Source organism: Symphalangus syndactylus, chromosome 13, assembly GCF_028878055.3.
Source record: "Symphalangus syndactylus isolate Jambi chromosome 13, NHGRI_mSymSyn1-v2.1_pri, whole genome shotgun sequence".
NCBI lineage: Eukaryota > Metazoa > Chordata > Mammalia > Primates > Hylobatidae > Symphalangus > Symphalangus syndactylus.
In genome coordinates this window covers 42,193,003-42,207,771 of record NC_072435.2, presented here as the reverse complement: position 1 = coordinate 42,207,771, position 14,769 = coordinate 42,193,003, and the positions used below count along the sequence as shown (strand labels likewise).

General features: G+C 53.7%; 1 protein-coding gene across 7 annotated transcripts in view; it reads right to left on the bottom strand.

Moving 5' to 3' along the window:
- The window catches only part of TPM4 (tropomyosin 4), a 35,909-nt gene that overhangs the window by 14,096 nt on the left and 7,044 nt on the right, over positions 1 to 14,769 (bottom strand). For 3 of the 7 annotated variants that reach the window (XM_055239189.1, XM_055239187.1, XM_055239188.2), the window contains exons 2-5: positions 13,183 to 13,308; positions 7,235 to 7,368; positions 2,481 to 2,598; positions 933 to 1,003 (exon numbers count right to left, since the gene is read on the bottom strand). In XM_055239189.1, the coding sequence (XP_055095164.1) occupies positions 933 to 1,003; positions 2,481 to 2,598; positions 7,235 to 7,368; positions 13,183 to 13,308 (449 nt within the window). Of the gene's footprint in view, positions 1 to 932; positions 1,004 to 2,480; positions 2,599 to 7,234; positions 7,369 to 12,657; positions 13,061 to 13,182; positions 13,309 to 14,769 lie in introns of those variants that run through there. The other 4 variants (XM_055239190.2, XM_055239195.2, XM_055239191.2 and 1 more) reach the window with 4 other exon arrangements.

Here is a 14,769-nt window from a genome sequence, read left to right as displayed (position 1 = left end):
GAAGGAATGTGGGGGGAAAATGTTAATGGATTTTTCTGCAGTGCGATACTATGGGCTTATCAAAGCCTTCTCATACCAGGCAGAGGCGAGGCGCGCCTGAGGAGTATTTGGAGGGCTTGGAAAACACTCCTGGTCTTCTGCCAAGGGTAAGGCTGCAAGGACTTGTGAAATCTATGATTGATGAGGCCGACTCCGGAAGGTGTTTAAGAATGGGACGGAGGGCAGGCGGCGGGCAGACTCCTGCAGGGGACACTCCGGGAAGGAAGCCCGGAGTGGATTTGTGAAACCAGATCTCTCTCAGCACTCTAGGATGCTCTGTGGGGCTGAATTCCTCACGCGGCGGGCAGACTCCTGCAGGGGACACTCCGGGAAGGAAGCCCGGAGTGGATTTGTGAAACCAGATCTCTCTCAGCACTCTAGGATGCTCTGTGGGGCTGAATTCCTCACCCGGGGCCAAGAGGACAGGCGTTTTGTTTTTCGGTGCTTGCTTGTGGGATTCTTGTTCAGCTTCTCACCTTCCCCCCAGGAATGTGTCACAGCCAAACACTGACAGGAGCAAAGTATTTACATACTGACTGGGGGAGCCTGCCTTCTGGAGCAGGTCAGTGTTCTGTTAAGATGGCACAGTCCCCTGAGATATCCTCTCTGGGAAAATGGGACTTCTGGGCTTCCTTGTTGCCTCCTGTCTCACTCCTATTTCCTCATATCTTTGCAGAAAGGGTCAACACGTGGGCAGTGCTTCCCATGGCAGTAAGAACAAGTCACCACCTCTCTTTGTCACGGAAGCCAAGAGAAAGGATGAGCCATGAGCCCCCGACGCCCGTCCACTTGAGCAGAGGCTCCGGTCAGAGCCAATTCCCAACACAGCCAGCTCCCTCCCACTCTGCCCCAGGAACTGAGCCAGCCTCGCTCAGTCCTGTTCTGCCACTCACAGTTCAGACACCTCCGCACGCTCCTCTGCCCTCTCCAGCTCACCCTCCAGGATGACCAGCTTACGAGCTACCTGCAGAGACAGAAAAGCCCAGCTGAGCCCGATCCCTACCAGCCGTGTCCTCTCTCAACCACTGCAGACAGCCCCCAGTGATGCCCCACCCAGACCCCTAGACGAGCGGCAACATGGGTTTTTCTGGTGTTTCTTTTTTTTGCGGGGGGACAGAGTCTCCCTCTGTTGCCCAGGCTGGACTGCAGTGGCACAATCTCGGCTCACGGCAACCTCTGCCTCCTGGGTTCAAGCGATTTTCCTACTTCAGCCTTCCAAGTAGCTGGGACTACAGGCGCGTGCCACCACGCCCAGCTAATTTTTGTATTTTCAGTCGAGACGGGGTTTCACCGTATTGGCCAGGCTGGTCTCGAATTCCTGACCTCCTGATCCACCTGCCTCGGCCTCCCAGAGTGCTGGGATTACAGGCATGAGCCACCACACCCGGCCTCTTTTTTATTTTTTTGAGACAGAGTCTCACTCCGTCACCCAGGCTGAAATGCAGTGGCGCAACCTTGACTCACTGCAACCTCTGCCTCCTGGGTTAAAGTGATTCTCCTGTCTCAGCCTCCCAAAAAGCTGGGCTTACAGGCATGCGCCACCACGCCCGGCTAATTTTTGTATTTTTTGTAGAGACGGGGTTTCACCATGTTGGCCAGGCTGGTCATGAACTCATGACCTCAGGTGATCTGCCTGCCTCGGCCTCCCAAAGTGCTGGGATTACTGGCGTGAGCCACCATGCCCAGCCCTTTTTTATGTTTTTGACACAGGGTCTTGTTCTGTCTCCAAGGCTGGAGTGCAGTGGTGCAGTCAGAGCTCACTGCAGCCTTGACTTCCCAGGCTCAAGCGATCCTCCTGCCTCAGCCTCCCAAGTAGCTGGGACTACAGGTGCATGCCACCACACTCAGCTAATTATTATTATTATTTTTAGAAATGGGGTCTCACTATGTTGCCCAGGCTGGTCTCAAACTCCTGGCCTCAGGTGATCCTCCTGCCTCGGTCGAAGTGCGAGGGTTACAGGTACGAGCCACCGCACCTGGCCTTTTGCTGGCGCTTCAACTGAAAGAGCCATCCTGGGGCCTGGAGGAAATCCTGATTCTCTTCCTCAGGCCCGAGGAGCGAGGCAGACAAGAGGAGGGAGGGAAGAGCTGAGCCATCGAGGGAGGCAAAGGAGGGCCTGAGCTTTCATGGTATGAAACTCCATGGCTTGGGACCACAATCCTCTATTTTTGCCCAGCTGTGCCAAAACTCCCTGCTAATGACACAAGTGAGCTGATCATTCGGTTTTCCCATTATGTTAGACAAGCATCCGCGGCACTTTCTGGCATCGTGAAAGATAGTTTCCTAGCCAAGTGGCTGTCTCTGGACAAACATATGTTCACGCAGGAGGACAGCTGACCTAACCGAGAGCTTCCTTTCGTTGGCCCCGGCGTCCTCCCTATCTCAGCAGATGCATTTCCTCCCACTTCCTGCTGCTGCGCCATCTGCCAGCCCCACTCACCTCCTCGTATTTGCGGTCAGCCTCTTCCGCAATGTGCTTGGCCTCTTTGAGCTGCATCTCCTGAATCTCCATCTTCTCCTCATCCTTCATGGCCCGGTTTTCTATCACCTTCATTCCTCTGCAAGGAGCAATCTCATCAGGACGGCCGTTCACTCACACCCCTCCACCCACCTCTCATCTATCTTTTCTTTCAGACGGAGTCTCGCTCTGTCGTCCAGGCTGGAGTGCAGTGGCACGATCTCAGCTCACTGCAACCTCCGCCTCCCGGGTTCAAGCGATTCTCCTGCCTCAGCCTCCTGAGTAGCTGGAGTTACAGGCACCCATCACCATGTTTGGCTAATTTTTGTATTTTTAGTAGAGATGGGGTTTCACCATGTTGGTCAGGATGGTCTCGAAGTCCTGACCTCAAATGATCCGCCCACCTTGGCCTCCCAAAGTGCTGGGATTACAGGCGTGAGCCACTGTGCCCCGCCTATCTTTTTTTATTTTTTTATTTTTTGTGGAGATGGGGTCTCAGTATGTTGCCCAGGCTGGTTGCAAACGCCTGGGCTCAAGTGATCCTACTGCCTTGGCCTTCCAAAGCATTGGGATTACAGGCGTGAGACACCACCCCTAGTCCCATCTCTCATCTAAATGAGTCTCTGAATCTACTGAGCACTGTAACACACTGCAAAGATGGAACTCTGTGCACACATTTCCTTCATCTTGTTTTTTTTGTTTTGTTTTGTTTTTGAGACGGACTCTCCCTCTGTCACCCAGGCTGGAGTGCAGTAGCATGATCTCAGCTCACTGCAGCCTCCATCTCCTGGGTTCAAGCGATTCTCCTGTCTCAACCTCCAGCGTAGCCGGGGCTACAGGCGTGCACCACCATGACCGGCTAACTTTTATATTTTTAGTAGAGAGAGGGTTTCGCCATGTTGGCCAGGCTGGTCTGGAACTCTTGACCTCAAGTGATCTGCCCGCCTTGGCCTCCCAGAGTGCTGGGATTACAGTTGTGAGCCAACGACCGCGCCCAGCCTCCCTTCATCTTTACTGACTACCAGGCACTTAGTTCTAAGTGCCTTCACTTTCACAACTGCCCTAAGGAGCAGGTACATTATCCACATTTTACAAATGAAGAAACTAAGGCATAGAGAGAGGGTAAGTAACTTAAGGTTACAGAGCTGGTAAGTGGTAGAGCTGAGGCTCAGCCCTTGGCAGTCTGACTCCAGAGTCTGTGCCCCCTTTCTTTTTCTTTTGTTTTGAGAGATGGCATCTCACTCTGTTGCCCAGGTTGGAGTGCAGTGGTGCCTGAGAGCTCACGGCAGCCTTGTCCTCTCAGGCTCAAGAGACCCTGTTGCCTCAGCCTTCTGAGTAGCTGGGACTATAGGTGTGCACCACTGCACCCGGCTAAACTAAAAAAATATTTTTGTGGAGGTGGGGGTTTCGCTATATTGCTGAGGTAGGAGGATTGCTTGAGCCCAGGAGTTCAAGGCTGCGGTGAGTCGTGATTCCACCACTGCACTCCAGCCTGGATGACAGAGCAAGACGATGTGTATTTCTTTTTTTTTTTTCTTGAAATAGGTTCTCACTCTGTTGCCCAGGCTGGAGTATAGTGGTGTAATCATAGCTCACTGCAGCCTTGACTTCCTGGGATCAGGTGATTCTCCCACCTCAGCCCCTTGAGTGGCTGGGACTACCAGCATGCACTACCATGCCTGGCTAATTTTCAATATTTTTTTGTAGAGATGGGGTCTCATTATGTTGCCCAGGCTGGTCTCAAACTCCTGGGCTCAAGCGATCCGCCCGCCACCCAAAGGGCTGGGATTACAGGTGTGAGCCACCGCACCCTGCCAAGACCTTGTGTATTTAAAAAACGAAAAGAAGAGGCCAGCCTGGGATAATGTGTCATTGATATATATTATTCCCATCCAGCATAGAGACCATATGCTTCTTGCTGTCCAATAAATATGTCCACATGGGGTGTCACCCATTCTCAGCTAAGTCTCAAAACACCCTCCCCCACCTGTACGAGGTCTCACCCTCAGCATGTGAGCAAGCTTGCTGGGTTATTTATTGCCCCAAAACCCCTTGTAGCACCCAAGAGATCAAAGCGACTTGCCCAAGGCTCCATAGAAAGTGCCAGTGGAAGAAGCTGACTCTAGATCCCCCAGCTTCAAGTATAGAATTCTTTCTACTGAGACACATCAGTCTCTAACAGGGGTGTCAGTCACCAAAGGCCTCTGGGGACATGGTGGAAACAAGAGACTGGCCTTCGCAGCCTCTCTTGGTTTGCCAATATGGGAGTCCTCGACGTCAGCATCCAGCCAAGCTGGTCTGACTGTGAACAGCAGCTAACCCAGGCCACAGGCACAGCCAGCAGCTCTCGTGACTGGGTCCTTCCACTGCCCCGTGGCTGCCCGAGCTGCCACTCTCTCCCTTGATTCAGTGGCTGATGCAGAGTCTGCAGTAGCGTCTGTTCCCTCTGCCCTGGCTGTTCCACTACTTGGGAATAAATTTCCAGCTTAGGCAACATGCGATCTCCAAGATTCCCTAGCTGGTTTCTAATCTCTGGTTAGCGGTCACAACAGCACAATCAGAAATGCGTCTTAAATTAGCTGGGCGTGCCTGTAATCCCAGCACTTTGGGAGGCCGAGGCGGGAAGATCATGAGGTCAGGAGATCGAGATCATCCTGGCTAACACAGTGAAACCCCGTCTGTACTAAAAATACAAAAAAATTAGCCGGGTGTGGTGGCGGGCGCCTGTAGTCCCAGCTACTTGGGAGGCTGAGGCAGGAGAATGGCGTGAACCCGGGAGGTGGAGCTTGCAGTGAGCCGAGATCGCGCCATTGCACTCCAGCCTGGGCAACACAGTGAGACTCTGTCTCAAAAAAAAATTAGCTGGGCGTGATGGCATGCACCTGTAGTCCCAGCTTTACTCTGGAGCTCTGGAGGCTGTGGTGGAAGGATAGCTTGAGCCCAGGAGGTCGAGGCTGCAGTGAGCTGTGATCGCACCACTGCACTCCAGCCTGGGTGACAGAGTAAGACCCTGTCTCAAAAAAAAAAAAAAAAAAAAAGAAATGAATCTTTGGGAGGCATTTATACTGCAAAAGCATGGTGGCTGGCTCAAGTGAGAACTCCGGTGTGAATGAGGGGCAGACGCGATGATCACTGGTCGGGCCCACACCATTGCCACACAAGGAACTCCTTTTCCACCACACAGAGACTGCTGCTTCTGTAAATTACACAATCTACCCTCAGTCTTCCAGAAAGCCTGTGCCAAGGCGTGCCAGAGAATGATCTGGCTCCCGAGGAGAAGACACCCTACTGGTGGCTGGGATGCAGCACAGATACCATGGGGGGGCGAGGAACATGGTCAGTTTCTTTTTTGAGATGGAGTCTCACTGTCGCCCAGGCTGGAGTGCAGTGGTGCGATCTCGGCTCACTGCAACCTCCGCCTCCTGGGTTCAAGCTGGGGGATCTTGCCTTAGCCTCCTGAGTAGTTGGGATTACAGGTGCCCGTCACCACGCCCAGCTAATTTGTGTATTTTTAATAAAGACGGGGTTTCACCATCTTGGCCAGTCTGGTCTCAAACTCCTGACCTCAGGTGATCCACCCGCCTTGGCATCATGAAGTGCTGGAATTACAGGCATGAGCCACGGCACCCGGAACATGGTCAGCTGCAAGTACATTAACCATGCTGGTTTGCAACTGTCCCTGAAATAGCTGTCACCGTCCAAAAGCCTAAAGCCTACCTGACAGCTCTGCTAACAATCACCTATGCATCCCAAGTTTCCTTTCCTCCTTTCCACAGTACTCTGCTTTTTTTTTTTTTGACACAGAATCTTATCTGTCACTGAGGCTGGAGTGCAGTGGTGTGGTCTTGCCTCACTGCAGCTTCAAACTCTTCGGCTCAAGTGATCCTCCCACCTCAGCCTCTTGAGTAGCCAGGAGTACAGGCACGCACCACCACACCCGGCTAATTTTTGTATTTTTTGTAGAGACAGGGTCTCACCAGGTTGCCCCAGTTGGCCTTGAACTCCTGAGCTCAGGTGATTTGCCCGCCTCCGCCTCCCAAAGTGCTGGGAACACAGGCAGGAATCACTGCATCCGGCCTACCCTGAAGTTTGGTGTCTAGAGAACACTGAGAAGAGGCACCGTGGCTTTCAGAGAAAATACGAGAAGCAGCGCTTTGCAAACCGACCACCATGGACAGTCATACTTGCAGTCTCACATCTGCCCGTTCTGTTTGCCTTTCTGTCTGTCGGAAGTTTCTTTTCATGGTTACCATAAGGATAAACACCACTCACTTTATTTTGAGATGGAGTTTCGCTCTTGTTGCCCAGGCTGGAGTGCAATGGCACGATCTCGGCTCACTGCAGCCTCTGCCTCCTGGGTTCAAGTGATTCTCTTGCCTCAGCCTCCTGAGTACAGGTGCCCGCCACCATGCCAGGCTACTTTTTTTTGTACTTTTAGGAAAGACGGGGTTTCACCATGTTGGCGAGGCTGGTCTCGAACTCCCAACCTCAGGTGATCCGTCCACCTTGGCCTCCCAAAGTACTGGGATTACAGGCGTGAGCCACCGCGCCTGGCCACGGATAAACATCTCTACCCACGGAGTGACGGTTTACAAAGTGCTGTCATGCATTTTTTTGTGGACACGTGCATGTCCCTGTGACCTTGTTTACTTTCACACCAGCTCTGCGAGGTCGGCAGCATAATCCCCATTTTCCAAAAGCAAACACGGATGCCACCAGATTCAAAGCGTCCTTACCTCTCACTCTCATCTGCAGCTTTTTCTGCCTCCTCCAGCTTCTGCAGGGCCGTGGCCAGTCGTTCCTGAGCCCTGTCCAACTCCTCCTCAACGAGCTGGATGCGTCGGTTGAGGGCGGCCACATCACCTTCAGCCTGGGGAGGTCGGAGGTGCAGCCATGTTAAGACTTATCAGGCCAGCCACCAGTGGGAGCCTCCCCCATGTCCTGCCCTCTGTTAACCTGATTTTCCCCATCAAAGCCCACCCAGGAGTCCAGGCCATAGGGATTTTTACACTCATACCAAAATTTCAGTATGATCTTCCCGGAAAATGTCCGGGAAAAACATCTACCACTCCATAGCAAAAGACGAGCATCGCCAGGTGTGGTGACTCACGCCTGTAATCCCAGCACTTTGGGGGCCGGGTGCGGTGGCTCACGCCTGTAATCCCAGCACTTTGGGAGGCCGAGGCGTGTGTATCACAAGGTCAAGAGATCGAGACCATCCTGGCCAACATGGTGAAACCCTGTCTCTACTAAAAACAGAAAAATTATTTGAGCGTGGTGGCACGTGCCTGTAGTCCCACATGCTCAGGAGGCTGAGGCAGGAGAATCGCTTGAACCTGGGAGGCAGAGGTTGCCATGAGCTGAGATCGCGCCACTGCACTCCAGCCTGGTGACAGAGCAAGACTCCGTCTCAAAAAAAAAAAAAAAAAAAGGCGAGTGTCCCAGTACAAGATGGGTAGCTGAGTCAACATAAGAGACAAACATACCATGTGCTTTGAGATGAATGTCAGTGCTGGTCTCTCCAGCAACACAACAGACCCAACGTTAGGCTAAGATCTAAGATAGGCTCTGAAAAAGGCACACAGTGTTACCACATAGAGAGTTCTAGGGCTCACTGTGAGATTCCTAGAAAGCAAGGCCATCAGTGACCCGGCTCATTTGTGTCCCGTGAGTTCCGCTCCCATTCACCTGAACGGCAAGATAAATGCAAGACTATGGAGCCCTCAGTTAAATGTTGGCCATGCAATTACCAAGGTGGGATGAGGCGGGGGAGCCTCGTTGGAATTCCATCCTTCAATCAGCCTGGCTGAGAGATGGCAGGACAAAAAGATACGAAAGGGAAAGAAAACTTGGTTGCAGGCATGGAAGACATACCCCAATAGTGTTATTGGCTTTTCAAGGTGTTTTTACCTACAAGGAAGGAAGTACAATGGGAAGCATTAAAGCAGGAACTCCAGGGCCAAAAAGTGCTGGGTTGGAATACCCGCTTTGTCATTTTCTTTTTAATTTTTTTTTTGAGATGGAGTCTCGCGCTGTCACCCAGGCTGGAGTGCAATGGCACGATCTCGGCTTGCTGCAACTTCTGCCTCCCTGGTTCAAGCAATTCTGCCTCAGCCTCCTGAGTAGCTGGGATTACAGACGGGCACCACCATGCCTGGCTAATTTTTTGTATTTTTAGTAGAGACGTGGTTTCGTCTTGTTGGCCAGGCTGGTCTCAAACTCCTGGCCTCATGTGATCCACCCGCCTTAGTCTCCCAAAGTGCTGGGATTACAGGCATGAGCCACTGCGCCTGACCATGCTTTGTCATTTTCACAGCCACGTGGTGTTGGGAGGGTTGCTTCATCATCCTGGCCCTTTCCATCCCAAAGCCTGATTAGTTACAGGACTGCCTTGAGGCTCTAACTCCAGAGGGTGGTGCTGCTTACCCCCAGCAGGTGGGATGTGCCAGAGAAAGGCATCTCTTACTGCCAAGGTTTTATTTTACCACAATTTCATCCTCACACATCGCACCCATTTTACAGGTGAGGAAACCGAGGGGCCCCACTGGGGGAAGTGGTTTTATTCAGTGACTCAGAGTTGGTAAGAAATGAATGGCCTCTTAAGACCCGCCCATGGCTCTTCCTTGTCCGAACCTGTCCCCTAGGTCCTGCCAGGGCTATGAGGCCAGGCGAGTTTTCCGGCGATGCCCGCTCTTTGGAAGGAATATTGAGAATGGGTCAAACGGGCCTCAACTGAGAGGAAAAGGGAAGCCACGCTAGCTTTTTCCTATCAGGACAAATGAAGAATCCCTGAACTGGGGAAAGCTATCGAAATTATTAGGAAGGCCAGGCGCAGTGGCTCAGGTCCGTAATCCTAACACTTTGGGAGGCGGAGGCGGGTGGATCACATGAGGTCAGGTGTTCGAAACCAGCCTGGCCAACATGGTGAAACCGCGTCTCTGCTAAAAATACAAAAAAATTAGTTGGGCGTGGGGGCGGACGCCTGTAATACCAGCTACTTGGGAGGCTGAGGCAGGAAAATGGCTTAAACCCGGGAGGTGGAGGTTGCAGTGAGCCGAGATCGCGCCACTGCACTCCAGCCTGGGTGACAGAGCGAGACTTCGTCTCAAAAAAAAAAACAACAACAAAAAAACAAAACTCATTAGGAAACCACTCCCTCTCCTGCCCTGAGTTCATACTGGGGGAAAAAAAAAAACAGAATGAGGCTAACGTGGCTGAAAAACACAAGTAGAGTCAGGAAGGTTTCTCAGCCTCAGATTCCTAGAAGCAGAAAGAGGGCACTCCCACAGGTGTTTCGTATTGCAGCGTCCTCTGAAACACCAAATGCAGAGAATTGTGAAAACCATCGATGAAACCGTCTTATGAAATGTCACTGAGGCTTTCCCATGAATGGGTGCCTTTCATTCTTTTTAATTGCATACATCTTAACTCCTCCTACCACCTTCAGTAACTGGGCCAGGAACTGATGTTGCAGAAAAACTCTGCAACCAACACCATTATCCAATTCCAGGACATTTTCATAACCCGCCAAAGACAAACAAACAAACACACAAAACACTATGTACCCATTAGCAGTCGAGGAATTGATTTTAAAGATCAAACAGAGGTGCTTGATTCATGAGTTGTCTTTTAAGAAGTGAGTAGCCCTTATGTGGGAAATTCTGAATCCTGGCAAACAACGCTTTTGGCAGATTTTCAACTGTCTGGAGTTAGGAGATACGCGCATATCTGTACATGCATACATATATATGTATTTTTGAAAAACTGCTAGTCACTGCCGAGTCATTTTGGGTTCCACCCCTTCCTGCAATCAAAGCCTTCCACACGCTACAAAGGATTTCCCTTATAAGGTAAAAGAGGCTTGCTAGATACATGTGGCAAAGGAACAGGAAGATGTCAGTTAATCACACAAAAATCTAAACGAAACCAGCTGTCGGGAAACAGGCCCAGAAGTCTACCACACGCCGGCTCCTGGCTTATTCTACCAGAGTGAAAGGGTTTTTTTTTTTTTTTTAACCCACCCCTGGTCTTAGTTCCTTCTGCCCTGGGAGAGGTTTTCTCTCAGACCGAGAGAAGCATCCTTTGCTTTTTCAAGAACTTTTGAACTTTTTCAAGAAGTCTTCATCTCTCCAAAAACATCTGCTCTCCCAACTAGACGGTCCTGCTGCTAAATCTTGGCTCCAGGCTGAGGGCCATTTTGAAGCTGAGTTAATTGTCCTCCAGCGAGATGACTTGGGATGAGATCAGAGCAAGAGCTGTGTCGGTTAAGTGTGAGAAAGAGGCCAGACCGGCTACCGATTGAGGCTTACACCGGGTTTCTAAGGCCTCTCGGGCCAAAGCAGCCCTTACAGGATTAGAGGCTTCAACCAAGGCCCATGCTGCAGCCCCCATCTGGGCTCTTTCCAGACCTGGCAATTCACACCACCAATTCCATCTGGCTGGGTATCTTTTGCCCCTCTAGGGTCCCCACCCTGAGCCTCAGCGCTTAACTTTCAGGGCTTTTGGGCTTCAACCTCTACCCGCACACACCCCCACCCCCACCATACAACTTTCTTGTCTCTCTCTGAGTCTGTGCACACCCATGTCTCTGGTCCCAGCAAACTTATTTATTCTATAAGACCCTGCTCAACCTCCATTTTGGAGCCTTCCCTGTCATGCTCCCATAACTGCACAGAAAACCGGTGGAATGCAAACCTCGCTCCATCAGTAAGTCAGCTCCCCTGCCTCCGTTTGTCTATGAGCTCTTCCCAGGGCAGAGAAAACACAATTGGGGCTGGGTGCGGTGGCTCACGCTTGTAATCCCAGAACTTTGGGAGGCCAAGGTGGGCAGATCACGAGGTCAGGAGTTCGAGACCAGCCTGGCCAGCATGGTGAGACACCGTCTCTACTAAAAATTAAAAAAAAAAATAAAAAAAAAGCTGGGCGTGGTGGCGGGTGCCTGTAATCCCAGCTACTGGGGAGGCTGAAGCAGGAGAATCGCTTGAACTGGGAGGTGGAGGTTGCAGTGAGCTGAGATCGCACCACTGCACTCCAGCCTGGGCGACAGAGTGAGACTGTCTCAAAAACAAAACAACAAAAAAACAAAAAACAACAACACAATTGAGCATTTACAAAGCGCCAGGCTCCACGCCTGAGATTTTACTCCTGGGACCCTCCCTGCTACTCTGGGGGGTCGGGATTCTTATCAGTCCTACTCGCAGATGGGGAAACAGCTCCTAGAGAGCAAATACCAAGTCATGCAGCTGGTGGGTGGCATGATATGGGACCAGAATCCAAATCTGTCCCCAGCCCCTGGCGGTGCCACCATCTGTCCCGAGGGACAGCCAGGAGGATGATGCAGAGGGCATGGTGAAACTCCCTCCTTTTTCAGACCCATTGTCTATCTCGGGCCCTGCGACTCGCGGCGGAGGCGCACAGCAGGCGCTCAAACGATCGTGGGTTCAAGGCCCCGCGCTAGCGTTCCCGGGGCCTTCTGGAGGGAGGCAGGGTCCCGCCGCCCCAGTTCCCGCAGGAATCAGCTGGAGAGAGAAAGGCGGGCGGCTCGGGGCTGAACTTCCGCCACCCCCCATCCCCCGCGCCGCCTGGAGCAGACACGTCGCCGCCGCGCCCCTGGGAACGGTCAGGGAGGTCCAAGCAGAAGCCGGGAAGCCGCGAAAGAGGCGAGAAAGTGCGACCCCCCTCCCCAGATCCCCGGACCCCCGTCGAAATCCCTGTCGGCCGGTCAAACCCCAGACAATGGAAGCTCCAGGTTTCCATCCTTATTCGTCCCCACAAGTCCGGGCGCGGGTTCCCCTCGGCCCGGGACCCCGGCGCCAGCCCCGAGTCGGAGCCTGCACGATACGCCCCCTCCCGCCGCTCCACTTCTCCACCCGGAGGTCGCGCACCCCCTCCGCCCCATCCCCCCATTTCCCGCTCGGCCGGCCCCGCCCGACCCGGAGGCGGCGCCCCCTCCCCTGTCCCAGGCCCAGGAAGGAGGACAGCGGAGGAAGTAGGGGGTCCTCGCTGCGGGCGCAGGGATGTGGGTCCGCGATCGGCGTCCGAGGGCGTAAAAACGCGGCCCGAGGACTGCGCGCGGGCGGGCAGCGCGGGAAGCCGGGAAGAAAGGAGGGCGCGCGGGGGAGGAGGCTGCGGGCGCGGGGCCCGAGGCCGGGGCGCTCACTTTCTCGCGCCGCTCGCGCTCGCCGTCCAGCTCCCGCTGCAGGCCCTGCGCGCGGTCTTCCGCCTCGTCCGCCTGCTGCTGCAGGGCCTGGATCTTGCGTTTCACCGCCTCCAGGGAGTTGAGGCCGGCCATGGCGCGGAGGCGCAGAGGCGCACGGGCAGCGGCGGACGCTCGGCTGGGCTCGGCTCCGGCGAGAGCTGCTCAGCCGCGCCCCGGGCCCCCAAGCCTTTGCCTGCGCGGGGGCCGCCCCCGCCTCTCCCCGCCCCCCGGGCCAGCTGCCGTCGGGGCGGTGAGGTCACCCGGCCGGACCGCCGACGTCAGCACCGCTGGGGGAGGGCCTGACGTCGGCACCGCTGGCCACAGCTGCTGGAAAGTGCCCCTTTTCGGGACTTATTTGGAGAAAGCGCTGGGAGGCGCCGCCTTCTCCTCCTCCTCTTCCTCCTCCCCCTGCGGCTCTCCCCGCCCTCCCGGCCCCGGGGCTCCGGCCTGGCCCCGCCGCGGGCTCCCGCATCCCTGCACACGTACATCGGAGGCTTTCTTCTCCGTGAGCTCCAGCTTCTCCTGCGCGTCCTTCAGGTTTTCAGAATATTTATCCAGCTCGTCCTCTGTCCCTTTTAGCTTCTTCTGGAGGTGCGTCAGCTCCTCCTCCACCTGGGGACGACAGAGCGGGGGACGGGTCAGCCTGGGCGGGGGGTCACGTCCCCGAGGTGCAGGGGTGGTTCCCCCCAATATTCACGAGAGTCCTCCGTCTCTCTCTGGGCATCAGTTTCCTCATCTGTAGAACAGGGGTTACAATAGCATGCACCACGCCATCCATACTACCTGATAGTGGGATTTTCACATCTTTCCCTCGTCCTGAGGACCAGCTGTTTTAGGCTTATTGGGGTCCCCAGTACTCTAGGGAGATCAATGGCAGCTTTTGGGAAACTGAAGACCCCAAATGTTTTCCAGAAATACACACATTCCAGTTCAGAGGTGCAGCCTCACCGTGACCTGGAGTTAAGCAGTCTTATTCTCCACGCCTGGATCCCTCCGCCCATCTCTGTCCCCAGCCTTTCTCCCTCTGGTTCTGACCCCAAGGCGGGGTCAGAGAAACTTTCTAACAATTACGCCTGCCATCGTTCTGCCTAGAACCTGCTATGGCTCCCTATGGCCCAAGGCAGTGGTTCTTAGACTGTCTTACCAAAATACTCGGAAGGGCTGAAGGGCTCAGACCTAGTCCGTCATTTCTGGGCTTTGGGGGCTTGGCTAGAAGAGACTCGCCCCTACAGGATCACTTTCTTTGAAGGCTCAGGTTAAATCTTTAAAATTTTTGCATATAGGCCGTGTTCATTTTAATAAAAATGTCCCCTACTTTCCCTAAATTTTCAGTTTTCTGTTTATCCCAAGAGTCCTATCCTCCCACCACTCCTAGTTTGAGAAGCTCAGGCCTATGGGATATAAACCACAGACCTCATCACCTCTCTATCTTTGTCACCCCCCCGCCACACCGGTCTAGAGTTGGCTCAAGAAGCCTTTCCTGTCACCTCCAGGCTGAAACTCCCTCCCTGGGCCCCTAACTCTGGATTAGGGTGATCATATCCAGCTCATGCCTGGATCTGACTTTTTTTTGAGAGTCTCGCTCTGTCGCCAAGGCTGGAGTGCAGTGGCACGATCTCAGCTCACTGCAACCTCCGCCTCCTGGGTTCAAGTGATTCTCCTGCCTCAACCTCCCTGGTAGCTGGTACTGCAGGTGCACACCACCACGCCTGGCTAATTTTTGTATTTTCAGTCGAGACGGGGTTTTGCAATATTGGCCAGGCTGCTCTCAAACTCCTGACCTCAAGTGATCTTCCCGCCTCGGCCTCCCAAATTGCTGGGATTGCAGGCGTGAGTCACCACACCTGGCTTGGATCTGACTTTTGCTTCAGATGGTTTGACACTGATCTTTTTCCTACTCCCAGGGTGGGCAGGCAGCCCCCACTGAGCCCCGTTTCATTCTCCTGCTTTCTCCCCACAGTAGGAGGCTCAGAGAGGTGGGATGACTTTCCCCAGGTCACACAACACAGGATTTGAGCCCAGGTCTTCTGAATATAAGCCTGTTATTAACTGAATGCTTGCTTCTGCCCCCTC